At 36.5% G+C, this 16,180-nt stretch overlaps 1 protein-coding gene across 1 annotated transcript in view; it reads left to right on the top strand.

Moving 5' to 3' along the window:
- LOC123252475 (palmitoyltransferase ZDHHC11-like) overlaps positions 1-16,180 on the top strand; it is a 138,424-nt gene that overhangs the window by 32,933 nt on the left and 89,311 nt on the right. The window contains exons 3-4 of the mRNA XM_044681775.1: positions 9,888-10,066; positions 12,776-12,877. Coding sequence (XP_044537710.1) covers positions 9,888-10,066; positions 12,776-12,877 — 281 coding nt within the window. The remainder of the gene's footprint in view (positions 1-9,887; positions 10,067-12,775; positions 12,878-16,180) is intronic.

The raw sequence follows: 16,180 nt of genomic DNA, 5'->3' as shown, positions 1-16,180 counted from the left end.
TTTCTTTCTTTCTTTCTTTCTTTCTTTCTTTCTTTCTTTCTTTCTTTCTTTCTTTCTTTCTTTCTTTCTTTCTTTCTTTCTTTCTTTCTTTCTTTCCCCACACCCAGCACAAAAGAGATATTTAATAAATTCTTGTTGATTGACTGCAGTAAGAAAAAGAAAAGCAACAACACAAAAACCAACTCCATGGCAGCCTGGAATGAAGCCAGTTTTATCCTACTGTTGCATCATTTACAACATGCCATCTTCAGCCCACAGTAACAATGAAGGTCGATCTTTGATGTTATTTTGGCCACTAGAGGGCTCCAGTATTGTTCCAGAAGGAAGTAATGGCCTGCTCATTACTAGGGAGGAATTGCGTGCAGCAAAGTACAAAGAGTAAGTTTAAGGAGCCAAGGTTCCCTTTTCTCTTATTTGAGAAGATCTAGGATGCAAGAAAGGAAGCCCAAAGAGCTATTTGTCCTGGAAAGAAAATCAAGACAAGTGTACACAAGGATTTCTCCCCAAGGCTTTGGCTGGAAATAGGATTGAAAAGAGAGCACCAATGAAAAGAAGTCTTTCATCTAGAAGGTTAAAAGCAAGTACTCTACACACAACAAGGACTTGAATGAAATTCCATTGGATAGCAATTGTCCAGTGTGGTTCCCAACTCCCCACTGAGTTTGGTCCTTTGGGAAGTCCAGTGTGCTCTCAACAACTGTACTCGATCTTGTGAATGTCCAGTTTTTTAAATTTTCTCTTCCAAAGTGAAAACAGGCATGGCTGCTCAATTTAATAAAATGCATTGGATAGAAGATGAGCTGATATCTGATGTAATTTTATTTTGTCTGTAGAAATCACCTCCCCTGCAAGATCATTGCATTATGGCCTCAGGCAAACAATGAACTTGGCAGCAACTGTTAAGAAATTCATGGTGAGCAGAAAAGAGAGTTTTTTTCAGTAACATGCTACAGCTTTGAACCTAATTGAGGACATTTTTTACAGAACTTGCCCTTAAGTGATTTGATAAGACTTTAATTTACCATTTTCAACTTTCAATGGGAACATTTGCTGTGGGCTTGTTTTTTCTTCTTCCCTTCTTCCTCTGAAATAGGACAGGGGAAAAGGTTACCAGTGTTACGAAAGGGAGTGTATCAATAGACGGGTAATTTATTCACTATTTGTTTACTAAACACAGATTGTTGCTAGGATGTGCTATGGTGCTGGCTACCATTCTCATAACAGTGCAGTCACTGAAACTTTTGAAGCCCCAGAAAGAAGCTCCATTTCTTTTTGGAATGAAAATCAGGGAGACTGGTTGCAGGGTGGCTTAGTTCATTCACTCTGCAGGATGTGCCATGGTTAAACTTAAGATATTAACTAAAATCATATAGAATCTGAAAGTGAAACCACACTAAATCATGTGTTTCTTTTTCCATTAGGATTTATCATTCTTATTTAAAATCTTATTATTCCATAGCATTGTCAGTACTTGTATTCTTAATGAGGGCTGAATAAATGCTGAAATTAGCAGATGACTGAATTTATAAGTAATTTTTAGGCAAGAGATAAGTGTCAAAAAGAGGAGTTTCTCTCTATGCATGAGTTGCACACAGTAAGTAGGATTGACAGTTTTACTTGCCAAGCACATGCTCTATTGTTTAAAGAAATGTTGTGATATGCAGACAGGATGGAGACAAGGATCTATATTAAAACAATTTTTAAAAAATCTCTTTCCTTCTTCCTCTTGTCCCATCCAGATCTTCCCTCTCTCAGTTTCTTTATCTGTAAAATAAGGACATGGGTCTAGATGACCTTTATCCTATGTTCCAACTCTATATTGAAATTAGTTTAGTACTTGTTAAGTTGTTTCAGTTGTGTCCAACTTCAAGACCCCTTTTGAGATTTTCCTGGCAAAGACCTTGAAGTGGTTTGCCATTTCCTTCTTCAGGTCATTTTATAGATGAGGAAACTGAGTCAAACAGAGCAAAGTGACTTACCCAGTGCCACATGGCTAGGGAGTGGCTAAGGCCAGTCAAGACCTAGCACTCTATCCACTGCATCACCTAGCTGTCCATAGTTTTAAACACTACTCTGTAAAATGAATATAATAATATTTATACCACCATATATTGTATGAGAAAAGTACTTTGTAAACCTCAAAGTGTTACTGAAATATAAATTATCTCTGTTATATGATTGAAGTTGCCCTCTCCTTCAAAAGAAGAAGCTAAAACAGGATTTTGAATATCCCAGGAAGTTTGTATCTATATTTGCACTTTTAGATGGCACCTACAGGGCATGATTAAGAAAGAAAAAAAGGAAAGAAGCATTTACTAAGTGTTTAACTATGGGCTGTACAATTTTGCCTAGTGTTTTACAGATGTTATTCATTTGATCTTTACAACAACTCTGGGAGATAGGTTCTATTCTTATTCTTATTTTATTGATGAGGAAACTGAGGCAAGCAGAGGTTAAATGACTTGCCCAAGATCACCCTGTTAGTAAGGATCTGAGGCTAAATCTGAAACTAGGTTTTCCTGACTCCAGAACCAGCACTCTATCTATCCCCTGTACCACCTACTTGAAAGCCTAGAGGTTTTGACTGGGTTAGTCGGTTACATACACCTAATTATTCCAAGGGGACAGAAAAGCTGACATTTGGATCTTCTTTCTACAGAGATTTTCAGGGAAAACCAAAATAACCACATTACCTTGTTATTTATTTTCAGCGTTAAATCAGTGAAAAGGATCAGCATTATATTTATTTATCAAAAATAAATATGGATCTCTACCAGAACAGTAGTCCCAGAACCAAAGTCAAGTGATCAACTGATCATATATTTCAGGATGGTATCCTAAACACCCCCCAAATTTTGGGTTTGTTTGTTTTTTAATGTTCAAGAATATCCTATAAATATCTGTCCCATCTTCCCATGCTGAGAATACCATGCTATTATAACATGCAATGTCAAAGTATTTGAATCTTACTTCTGAAGCAAGTAAATCAGGGATAGCTCAGTGGAAGTAAACTGTTTCTGTCATCTGTCCTGGCTCCTCCCTCCAATATCTGTTTATACAACCTTCACTAAATTTTCCAGTACCAAAAGGATGGGTTTTAGATAATTCCCTCTTGTCACAGTCTCCTCTCCCAAACCCCTCTAATCTGTGTTTTGAGGAGTGGTACCTCCCCTGTGGTCTGGCTCGAGTGGTGATGTTTCCCTTGGAGTTGAATTCTACTTTAAAACAATAAAGGGTACCCCAGTCCAGGGTGCACACAATGGGATTTCCTGCATTGGTCAAGCAAACACACCTTCTCATTGTACTGCTCTGTCCCATTAGTGAGTGTTAGTTCTCTTTAGAATATTGTTAATTGCTTCCTTGGTAACCAACCAAAACACAGTGTGGTCGCAGCCATTGTCAGAGTTCCATGGGGAGTCTTGGCTATTTTCTAACCTACTAAACGTTGCAATGAGAATGTGGGCTGAATACCGGACAATATCATTTGGATGGCTGCACTGGTAGAAGGCTATGTTTTGAATTCTTTTCATGTCAGAAGAGAAATGTCATGGAATATGTCCTGCAGACCTGAATGGAGGACCTGACTTTCCCCTTGGCTTGGCTCTGCAAGGGAGTTCTTGGATCTTAAATGAATTCTGGTACTCAGGGGTCTGAAGGTAGTAATTCTTCACTCTGATGAAGCACAGGGCTACCCAAGGAAGAAAAAGTTTTCCATTTGTTAAAACTCTTTCCACTCTACAGACTTTGATTTCATGGGCTAACAAGAGGAGAGAGTAATTAAGAAAGTGGATGCTCTCATCTTTCTCTATGCATTGGTCTTACTCTTTTTTTTGTTCCACATTATTATATTTGGTCTATAAGCAGGCCAGACAAATCCCCTTGAGGCAAAATTTCCCCCAAAAGACCTGCTTTCACCCCTCCCCTAAAGGGAGAAAAACTGTAAATGACCATAAGAGAGCAGGCAAAGGTTTGAGTTCTGGGATAGTCTAGTCTTCTTCCTCATGCATTGTAATTAGCTGTTAGAATCCCCAAAGATCATCTGGAAGTGTAGTATAGGCAAAGAGTAGGCCATCAATTAACATTTTAAATCACCTGCAGGATGCTGGGGATGCAAAGACAAATATGAAATAGCCCCTGGCCTCAAGGAACTTGTAATTTACCCAAGGAAGATATGTAAATAAATGGTTTGTAAACAAATTTTAATAACACAATTATATCAATAATGCAATAATTATCTTAATAAAAAAGATAGTATTGTATATTATATAACATAAATATTAATATAAATATATTAAATACATAAAACAGTCAACAAACATTAAAAAAAAAACTAGTGGAGCTACAAAGAAAAGCAAAAGTTAGTCTCTACTCTCCAAGAACTAATAGTTTAATCGGGGAGACAATCTACAAGAAATGTGTACAAACAAGCTAGATACAGGATAAAGCTAAGCAATGCTTTGGAGGAAGGTATTACCACTTTGGAAGGGTAGGGAGAATGGAAGTTTCAGCAAAGACCTCATAATAAAGATGGTAACTGGGTAACTGCATTAAATTGGCAGAAGAGTTCAGTTCAGAACCTAGATAAAGTTTATTACCAAACTATGTGACTGGTCAAGTTAAATACTCAATAATTATCAGCTCTGTTTTCCTTATTTATAAAATGACAGAGTTGAAAAAGTCGATGACCGATGTTTCATCTAATTCTAATCTATAATGCTAGCCCAACTTTCTCATTTTACCAATAAGAAAATCGAGTGTTCTCTAGATTAAACTCAAAGCTCAGCATCCTGGGCAAATTGCTGCTATTAAAAAAATTTAACACAAGCATATGACTTTACACATTTACTAGGGACATTATTTCCACTTTCCTTTGCCTCTTCAGTAAGAGAATTCAGCATCTGTTTTTACTCTATGAATCTATGAGTTAAGGTAGGAAAAACTTACTGCAAAGGCAACAACATGAATTAAAATTCTAATACCTACCGCCCAAATAATACATATTTTCAATGCCTCCCACCTCTTTGTTCCTCTTATCCTTATGTGTTCTAGGGGAGGTGAGAAAGGATTTGTAACTGTGCAAGGATGTCAAGCAATCAAGAAAACAGTCTCTTGTCAAGGTTCCAAGGCTTGAAAATAAATTAATCCCAGACTAATGAGGCTTGGACTTTGGGCCTAATAAGAAAGCAAATATACTTTGTGTAGTTGTTCTGCTCCATTTTTGTTTTGTTTTCATGGAGATTTATATAGCTCCATCTAAGTACTAATCCTTTATTTTTCAAATGAAGAAAGTGAGTCTCAGGAAGGTGAGATGAATGGCTAAAAGTTCCTCCCAACAAACATGGGAGAGTTGTCACTGGAATTTAGATAAATTAACTTAGTACAAACTTCTTTCTACTATACTACTCCAGGGAAGAACAAAGAGGAAAGATGGCAGAGAATTTACAGACTCAATTTGTTCCCTTTGATCCCGAAAGAATTCTAAGAAAATGTTCTCTAGGGATTCATAAAGAGTCTGTGCTCATTTCCCAAATTCTTCAGACCAACCAGATGTGCACCAGCCACACTAGAGAATCCCCATGCTTTGGCTACAATAGTGTCCCTGGGGGTATCCATCATGACTATAAAGTAAGGACACAGGTTCCCCCAAACTGAGGATTGAAAATTTTGTCTAATTACCTCCTTATAGATCCACTTTGCAATGTGTGAATCAAGCCATGGCTGGTGCTCTTGTTTCCATGATGATAATGGGGAAATCTATTGGGGAAATGCCTTTATCAGCATCTCCCCATTCTTCCTCTGCCCCATCCTTTTAGAAGGGTCTTGGCCTGAGTCTGCACAGAAGTTTCTGGGATGAAAAAAGATTTTCCATCTGACTTTACTCCATCATAAACAAATGCAGGGTGTGCTTCTACCATCCCATACAAGGGGAGGTGGAGAAGGTAAAACAGGAGATGGGCTCAGAGCATACTTGCTATAGACATGGGTTGTTTTTTTTTTTGTTTGTTTTTTGTTTTTGTTTTTGTTTTTTGCCTTAGCCTATAGACAGACCTTCAGGTATATTAGGAGATAGTTATGCCTAGAAGGAGGACAGTGGCTCCAGTGGAGCTAATGAATGGGGCCATTGGAAATTTTGAGTAGAAAAAAGTTGATGTCATAGAAAATGGGTGTGTGTGTGGGGGGGAGTAGGTAGGTGGCTCAGTGGATTGAGAACCAGATTCAGAGATGATACAAATCTGGCTTCAACACTTCCTAGCTGTGTGACCCTGGGCAAGTCACTTAACCCCCATTGCTTATACCTTACCACTCTTTTACTTTGGAACCAATCCACATTGTTGATTCTAAGCCAGAAAGTTTAAAAAATGACAAAATTTTTTTAAAAAAGAACTTTTGCAGGTTTAGATAAATAAATATGTAGGCAGCAAGGCAAAGTCAAAAGCAACCCTAAAATGACTCCAAATTTCTAATGTATTGCCTAGATTGTTTTTTCCTACTGGTGAACATATACCCCTGAGAGCAACTCAAATATGAAGTTTCATTTAATTTAACATTCTACCATTTGCTTATTTTTATTTCTCTACTTCCTTCTTTTCTTCCTTTCTCCTTCCTTTCCTTATTTCTACTCTTACTCTTTTCCTCCTTTTCTCCCTCCTTTGGTGCTACAAGGCACTTGCCATTTTTCTCATCTCAGATATGACAGTAGTTAAATGGGAGTACTAAAGTGATCCTTCTAGACAAGTTATGTGATTTGAAAGGTTTCAAGAAGACTATGAACACAATCAATGTCTTTTTTCTTTGTTTTCTGTATAAGGAAGGGCATAGATTCTAAGGCAGGACTGAAAGAAGCTAAGCCCCCTTTGTTTATTCCAAAGTAAAGTGGGCCAAACCCATTCTAGAACCCAATTAGACTCACTTCCCTCATTCTTACTTACAATGCTTCCATTGACAAATGACCTATTTTTCATTAGTTGAGAAGTTGAGATATTCTGAAAAGTTAGATGACCTTGTTTTCTCTGTTTTTGTTTTTAGAATTCAAAGGTCAGTAATATTCAGTTTAAAATTTCATCTTTCTAATAAGTTTGGTATACAAAATGGAGCTTTTAAATTACATATCTCATAACTCTAAAATTCTTACACAAAATATGAATTAGCATAGAGAAGTGATAGTTTCTTCAAAATTTAAGGGCTCATTTCCCCCCGAATGAAGCAAGCACATCTTCCCCAACAAAAAGTAAAGAATATTATATATAAAATAGACAAGCAAAAGACAATTTTAAGTAAAACAACAAAACCACTGTGTATGGCTTACTTTTAGTATATAATCCATTTAACATATTCCTTTCAAAGCTGTCTTATTTGTCTGTGTTTCCTTCTGAACTTTCTTCTATTCTCTTCTGTACACTTTGAAAAATGCCACCTCTTTTAATTTTTTTTCAATACTGTCATTAACCCTCTCTCTCCCCACCCCTCTCCTCCAATAAAAAAAAAACCCACAATATTTTAAACAAAAAGTTATTCAAGGGGGCAGCTGGGTAGCTCAGTGGATTGAGAGCCAGGCCTAGAGATGGGAGGTCTTAGCTTCAAATCTGGCCTCAAACACTTCCCAGCTGTGTGACCCTGGGCAAGTCACTTGACCCCCCCATTGCCTAGCCCTTACCACTCTTCTGCCTTGGAATCAATACTTAGTATTGACTCTAAGACGGAAGGTAAGGGTTTAAAAAAAAAGTCATTCAAAACAATCTTCACATTTGCCATATCCAAAAATATGTCTCATTCTGCACATCAGGTTTATCACCCTTCTGTCAAGAGTCCTCTATAGTCATGGTTGGTTATTGCATTGACCAGAATTCTTAAGTCTTCCAAAGCTATTTTTCTTTACACATATGGTGTTTCTATATACATTGTTCTCGTTCTCCTCACTTCACTCCGCATCAGATCATACAAGTCTTCCAAAATTTCTTTGAAAGCACTCATTTTAACATTTCTTAAAATGGAATAAGATTTTATTATATTTACAGACCATAATTTGTTCAGCCAACCCTTAATTTATGAATAGTCCTTTTGTTTCCAGCTTTTCACTAAAACAGAAAGAATTGCTATAAATATTCTGGTACATATGGATCTTTTTCTTCCTCTTTCTGAGATATAGACCAATATAAGAATGACTATAGTTGAGTCACAAGGTTGGAGTTTAGTGATTTGGAGGCATAGATCCAAACTACTTAGCACAATGTTTAGACCAATTGAAAGTTCTACCAATTGTGTACCAATAAGACTGTCTTCTTGAAGTATCTTCAACAATTGTCATTTTCCTCCTTTTGTTGATTGTGCCATTCTGATAGGTGTGAAGCAGAAATTCAAAAATGCTTAGATTTGCATTTTTCTATCAGTAATTTGAAGCATTATTTCACATGGCTATTGATCTTTTGTATTTCTTCCTTTGAGAATTGCTAGTTTATATCCTCTGATTATATCATTCTTAAAGATTTTATTATTAAGAATTTGTCATTCTAAATATCTGGCCTCAGACATTTCTTAGCTATGTAATCTTGGACAAATCACTTTACCCCCATTGCCTAGCCCTACGCAATATTGATTCCAAGTTGGAAGGTAAGGATTTAACACACACACACACACACACACACACACACACACACACACACACAAATATATCAGTCTTATATATATATCCATACATATCTTAGATATTAGAACTTACTGCAAAGATTCCTTCCTCACAGTTAATTGTTTTTCTTCTAATTTTAACTGCATTGATTTTATTTGTGCAAACCCTTTTCCACTTTATATAATCAAAATTATTCACTTTATTTCCCATAATCCTCTATCCCTTTTTCTGTTTATGACCTTTTCCTGTCCATAGTCATGAAAAGTAAGTTCTTATTTGCTCCTGTAACTTGTTTTGGATACAATCTTTTATACTGACTTCATTTTCCCATTTGGAACTTATTGTGGTGCATTTTGGGGACATTTTGGTCTGAACCTAGGTTCAGCTATTTTTCCATCCATTCTTGTAGAATAGTTTTTATATCAATAGTCACAGTCTTTGCATTTATCAAGTACTATGGCATTGGGTTTATTTTCCTCTGTACATTATGTATCAAATCTAAATGACTAATAAAATGGGTTTTTTTAAGCTAGTACCAAATCATTTTAATGATGATCACTTTTTGTATAGTGCGAGACCTCCTTCCCACGTTTTTCATTATATCCCTTTAGAATATTGACCTTTACTTTTTCCAGAAGAATTTTGTTATTCTTTTTTAGTTCTCCAAATTAAACTTTTGGTAGTTTGATTAGCATAACATTAAACATATATAGTAATTTAGATAGTACTATCATATATGCTATATTGAAATGAACCATCCATGAGCAGTTAAGTACCCTCTGAGTTAGATATGTCTTTATTTTTGCAGGGGCAGCTAGGCAGTGCAGAAGAGAGAGCACTGAGTCTGGGGTCAGGAAGACTTGAGTTTAAGACTCTTACCAGCTATTTAACCCTCCTATCACTCAATCCTGTTTCCCTTAGGTTCCTCATCCATAAAATGAGCTGAAGAAGGAAATGGCAAACACTTGTATTTTTGCCAACAAAACCTCAAAAGGGATCACCAAGATGACTTATTTTTCTGTAAAGAGAACTTTGTACTTGTATTCAACTATAAAAGTGTTTTGTGGTTATATGTGTTTTGGACGGTGGATTCAAGTATTTTTTACATTCTCGTTATTTTAAATGGAAATTCTTGTTTTTACTGTCCTTTGTTTATATCTGTATACATACAAACATATAAAAGTTGCTATGGTTTTTAAAAACATGCAATCATACATATAATGAACTCTGTTATCCCAATGTTCCTTAACTTGTACTGTCTCAGGTGATCGGCATATTATTTGTATTTCATTTTATTGTTCATATTACTGCTGTCACAATTGACCCAGCTGATCCAAATGTACGGCACAAAAAAGCCTATGGCAAGCCCATGCCTATCTTGGACAGGAGCAAACATAAGCATGTAATTCAGAACCAGTACTGCCACTTGTGTGAAGTCACAGTGTAAGTCATCCTGCAACAGCACCACCTTCATTTTCTTCCAGAACAAAAGTCAGGAAAGGCATCCTATTTTCCTTAGGAGCCACCTGAAAAGACAGCTCTTTCCCCACTTAAAGTCACCCATTTTGGAGGTGGAGAGAGGACGTTTTCAATCTTGAAGACTTGATGTCTTGGGAATGTAACATGAGTTTTACCATAAAATACATTCCAGGGGACAGTATGACAGAAAGATAAAGCAAATGTTGGACAAGTAGCAAGATCCAATCAGAGTGGGGGGTAAGCAAAAAGATGGGTCAAAACCAGTGGCAAAAAAAAGTCCAGGCGTGTCAGAAGACTTTATTGTGGATTCTAATATTCTTGGGTTCTCCATATGAAATTGAGAATATCTGTATAGACAATTTGGAATCTTTCATTTAGACCTTCTTCCCCTTTTTGTGGCAGTGAGAGGATTTTTTTTCAATGTTTTTTTTAGCACCATCATTGGCCTCAATACTGCTCATCAGTCTTTTGTATATATAGTAACACCTTAAGGCTCTTATATGAAATCCTTGGGACAACCACTTGATACATAATCTCTATGGATGTGACATAGTACAGTGGATAGGTCAGGATCAGAACGAGTAGAAGTAGATCCTAGCTTTATAACTTCCTAATTTGCCTTGGGCAAGTCACCTAACCTCTCTTGGCCTCACTTTCCTCATCTGTAAGATAAGGAGTTGGATTGGATGGCATCTACTGTCCCATCTACTTCTAAACCTATGATTTATGTGTTGACAAACTAGTGCCCATGGGTTAAATTGTGCCACCTGTTTTAGTGAGTCAAATTATACTACCCATTTTTGCATATAGCCTCTGAACTAAAATAATTTTTACATTTTTAAATAAATTTTTATGAACATAAAACTTTTTATTTAAAATGTAAAAATCATTCTTCTTAGCAGTACAAAAATAAGGTGTAGGCTATAGTTTGCCATCCTTTGCTATAGATTCTATGTCTGATAGTTAGATGGCATAGTGGATAGAGCACTGAACTTGAAGTCAGGAGTTCAAATCCAACCTCAGACACTTATTAGCCATGTGACATTAGGCAACTCATATAATCTCTTTTTAGCCTTGATTTCTTCAACCTTTTAAAGTGGTACCCATTTCCCAAGATCAACTGATAAATATATTTAAAGTGTTATGTCAATATAAATGAGGATGATGTCCCCTATTCATATCAATGCATTTCTTAAACCTCAGTCTCTCTCTTGATCCTTCCTCCTACAGAAGTCTTGTTACATTTTTAAAAATCTTCATCAATAATATCCTTTGCTACAGCTGAAGAAATTGGATGCCCCTCCTTCTGACAGTTACTAAAGATGCCAGAAAGGCAGCCTGGCCTGGGAGGAAGAGCACTGGTCTGGGAATCAGAAGCCCCAATGGCCTGGGGCAAGTCTATTTAAGCATATGATTGACTGCCTCATGGGGCTAGATTCAGGAAAAAAAATTTTAAGGTTATTTTCCAGCCCTTTAACTAGTCTAATGGCTATGAAGTGACCGAACTAGAATTGCATGTGACTTTGAATTGCTAGATAAATATGAACTCACATGTAAATGGTGATGATAATACCAGCACTGCCTTCCTTTGGAGTTATTGTGAGGAAAATGCTATGTAAAGTACTATAAAGTGATCCTTCCTCTTTTCCAGCAATAGATTAGGGAGTAGCTCCAAGGCTTTTGGTTCCTGTTGCTCCTCTAAATTGAACACCTTATATAGGAAAAGAAAACCATACATAACACTAATCTTGGCCATTAGAGAGGTTGGGGATGATGGATCATGTAAGGTCGAGAATTCTGTGCTACTATTCTCAGTAATATTCTCAGGAAAACAATGATCCAGTACAATTCTGAAGGACTTAAGATGAAGAATGCTATCCACTTCCAAAGAAAGATAGTTGGGGTCAGAATGCAGATGAAAGCATATGATTTTTCACTTTAGTTTATGTGTTTATTTGGGTGTTTGGGGCTTATATGAGTTTTCTCTTACAATGGTCAATATGGAAGTATGTTTTGCTTGATGATGATACATAACCTAGATCAGAGAAGAGTTTGAATTCAAATAAGAATTTGAATCTTATAAGTTCAGAAAGTATATGTTGAAAATTATTATCACATTTAATTGAGAAAATAAAAATTTTAAATAATTTAATAAAATAAAGTACATCTGACAACAGCAAAGAAAAACAAATTCTGAGCTACAGTAGGACTGAAGCCTATTAGCTGTCCATTACCAAGTCCAACAACAATATGGTGGGTTCCCAAAGAGTCAGGGCATAAACCAGGCTACCTGAGGAGTGAAAGGGCCTAAGTCAGAAATGAAGTAGGTCAAAGTTTCCATATTGGTCAGGAGTTGGAATCAAGCCCTTGAGGGACCATTTGCCTTTCAGGCTAGGAAATAATGGGAGACCTAGTCTAAAACTTTTTTTTAATAAAAGAGGCCAAAACTCCTTAGCCAATAGTTGCTATTTTAGCCAATAGATGGCTTTTTGTGAACTTCTTGGTCTGGGAGTTTTTAAATTGTGGGGGGAGGGGAAAAGAGTTTTCCTTTGAAAATGTTCTTCTTTAGTGGTTGATTTGAGGTGACATTTTTTTTGCTAGTTATTGCAAGGTTGTGAAAGAGCTGGGTAGAGTTGATCAGTAACACTCCATCTTTTATTTTCTCTTTACCAGAGGGGTGAAAGCCAAGCACTGCAGCGCCTGTAATAAGTGTATTGCAGACTTTGACCATCACTGCAAATGGCTCAACAACTGTGTGGGAAGTAGAAACTACTGGTAAGGGCTGATTGTCATGGGAATTTCTTGTTCCCTTCACTACAAGCTAATTAAGCTCTAAAACCCTTCTGGATCTCTTAAGTTTGGTTTTGCAATTTGATTTGGGATGGAGTCATGCTTTAGTGCATCCATTCAAGACAATTAGTGTCAACTGCCTTTGGATCTTGGGATACTAAAGAAGAAAGGGGGCCCCAAGTGATTGTATTCTAGGAAATTCACATAAAGAAAATTCTCCCCTTTTGTGTCCTGATGGGTTATATCTATCACAACTGAATCATGAAGAAATTGTAGCTAGCCTTAGATTCGTTTACCCATTACATCTACATCCTCTAGAATGTCTATTTATCTCTAAGCCAATGGTTTTATATATGACATCTACTGTTTCCAGAATGTCTGTTTATCTCTAACTCAATTGTTTTTAGACTCTTCAGCCAGTAATACTTAAATTCTGTTCAACAAGCACTTATTGAAGTACATAATATGTATAGGGTCCATAATATTAAAGTAACAAGTTTAAGGAGAAACAATCTTTGAGATGGAAGCACATACATGCATAGAACATGGAGTGATGAAGGAGAAGGAAGCTTCCTCCAATAGAATTTCCCTGAGGGAAGAGCCAAAGGATTATTGCCTCAGGTATACCTGGCAGATCTGGTTTATACACCATGTACCTAAGATTGAAGAATTTAAGGGGTTGTAGGAAGAAAGGGAATTGTCCAGCATCCAAGCTTTCAGGGTGTATCTTTGTCTCCACAACACCCAAACAACCTGATGTGGGATGAAAAGACCCAATGAGGCAGAAGACTTTGCCTTGATGAGAATGAAGACATGGTAGTTTGCTAAGTGCTGATGGCTCCCTGCTAGTAACCAGTCCAGTATAAAGAAGAAGCTTACAAAGTTTTTGAGTTTCTACATGATCAAACAAAATGATGTCAGAGAGAAAATAGGATTTTTGATTCTGCTGATCCTATTGCTACTATGCCAGACTTGGTCCTAGAAAGTTGGGGATAGGAGAGAAGAAAATTCTTCACTGATCTCTAGATCTCTAGTTACATCTATTTCATGTTCTGCATAACTATAATGATTGAGAAAATGTCTCGGTGCATTGCTTCTCAGAAAAGTACCAGGGACACTTGACTGATTTTATTTCTCTAATAAATATACCCTATGGCATAAATGCATAGAAGGTACCATTGAATAATTATATCTGATAGAAATAAATGGAGCAAGGCATAGCTTTGTAATAATGATAACAACACTTCAACATTTAATGTATTCAGGCTATTCTCAGAGTATTTGTCTACCGCATTTTGAACTGAAACACCTCTATACCTGAATTGCTTATCTTTTTTTTTATTTTAATTTTGAATATTTTCCCATAGTTACATGTTTCATGTTTTTTCCTTCTCCCCCAAACACACCTAACCCCCCTTAGCTGACGCAGAATTCCACTGGGTTTTACATGTATCATTGATCAAGACCTAATTCCATATTATTGATAGTTGGACTAGAGTTATCATTTAGCATCTACATCCCCAATAATATCCCCATCAGCCCATGTGTTCAAGCAGTTGTTTTTCTTCTGTGTTTCTTCTCCCATAGTTCTTCCTCTGAATGTGGCTAGTTTTCTTTCTCATAAGTCTCTCAGCCTTGCTCTGGATTCTTACATTGCTGCTAGTAGAGAAGTCTGTTATGTTTGATTGTACCACAGTGTATCAGTCTCTATGTATAATGTTCTCCTGGTTCTGCTCCTTTCGCTCTGCATCAATCACTGGAGGTCATTCCAGTTCACATGGAATTCCTCCAGTTCATTATTCCTTTGAGCACAATAGCATTCCATCACCAACAGATACAATTTGTTTAGCCATTCCCCAATCAGACATTCTCTCATTTTCCAATTTTTTTGCCACCACAAAAAGTGCAGCTATAAATATTTTTGTACAAGTCTTTTTTCTTATTATCTCTTTGGGGTATAAACCAAGCAGTGCTATGGCTGCTTATCTTTTTGAGCTGAAAATGGCCAAAAAAATAATTGCTCTGTGGCTGACTTGATGACAAAGCTTTCCAAACTTTGCTAGAGTACTTCTGAAACAAATGACATTTCTGGGCCCATAATCAAATTGATTCAATCTTGATAGGATTTTCCAGAATTTTCAATGGTATAGTTTGTTTGTTTTTTAACTTTTACCTTCTATCTTGGAACCAATATTAAGTATTGGTTCTAAGGCAGAAGAGTGGTAAGGGCTAGGCAACAGGGATTAAGTGACTTACCCAGGGTCACACAACTAGGAAGTATCTGAAGGCAGATTTGAACCCAGGACCTCCTGTCTCTAGGACTGGCTCTCAGTTCACAAAGCCACCTAACTGACCTTTGTTATAGCTCTTAAAAACCAATGGTTATAAAGTTATAGAATCTGAATTTTTAAAACTAGAATTGATCTTTTATCTCAGTCAACTTCCTCACTCTCTAAGGAAAAGATTTCCTTTTTAAAAGGTTAAGTGACTTGCCTATGGTAACACAATGAACAAGAGAGCCAAGAGTAGAACCCAGGGCTCCTGACTTCTGGCAGAACTTGAAAGAAAACTTTTGCTGCAAATTTTATTCTTAGGGGAGCTATTTGTCCATAATCACATATTCAGTATAAGTCAAAGGTGGAATTTGAACCTAGATTTTCCTGATTCTGAAGCCAGCTCTTTATGGCATGCTGCCTCTAAATAACTATAATTCAGAGCAGAATTTCATAAATTCCATAAGCAAAAGAATGAACAAAATGCCTTGAGTGTAGAAAAGAAAAAGAAAGAATGAAAAAAACGTTGATGCTATATCTTCCACAATAATGTTGCAATGGATAATAAGCAAAATGAGTTTGACATTTTCAAAAGAGAAAGGAGATATAGTTTAACAGATACTAGTAATGCTTGTTGGGAGAACATGAATAATATTTTACCAAAATGATTTACTTTTCTCAAAAGAAACTTATTCAGCAGTATTGTACATATATTCACAAGGATTCTGGCACTAGAAACCCACATAGTAGAGAGTGGAAGAAACGTAGAAAGAAGTCCTTGAAGGGAGGGACCATATCTTACCTCCATATCTGCACTATGTATAGTTCATTGTACATAAAAGATGCCCAATTATTCTTTGCTGAATGAATGATAAAAGGAACAAGGAAGAGAAATGATATCTCACCTTGGAGTTTACTTTAGACTGTCCAACCATATGAAATACAAAGGATAAACTTTCCTATTGTGTATCACATAGCTGAACTAGAAGCAAATTTTTTTTTATAAGAGACTTTA

The sequence above is a fragment of the Gracilinanus agilis genome, chromosome 1, assembly GCF_016433145.1.
Source record: "Gracilinanus agilis isolate LMUSP501 chromosome 1, AgileGrace, whole genome shotgun sequence".
In the NCBI taxonomy this organism is placed as follows: domain Eukaryota; kingdom Metazoa; phylum Chordata; class Mammalia; order Didelphimorphia; family Didelphidae; genus Gracilinanus; species Gracilinanus agilis.
This window is presented reverse-complemented; position numbering and strand designations above follow the sequence as displayed.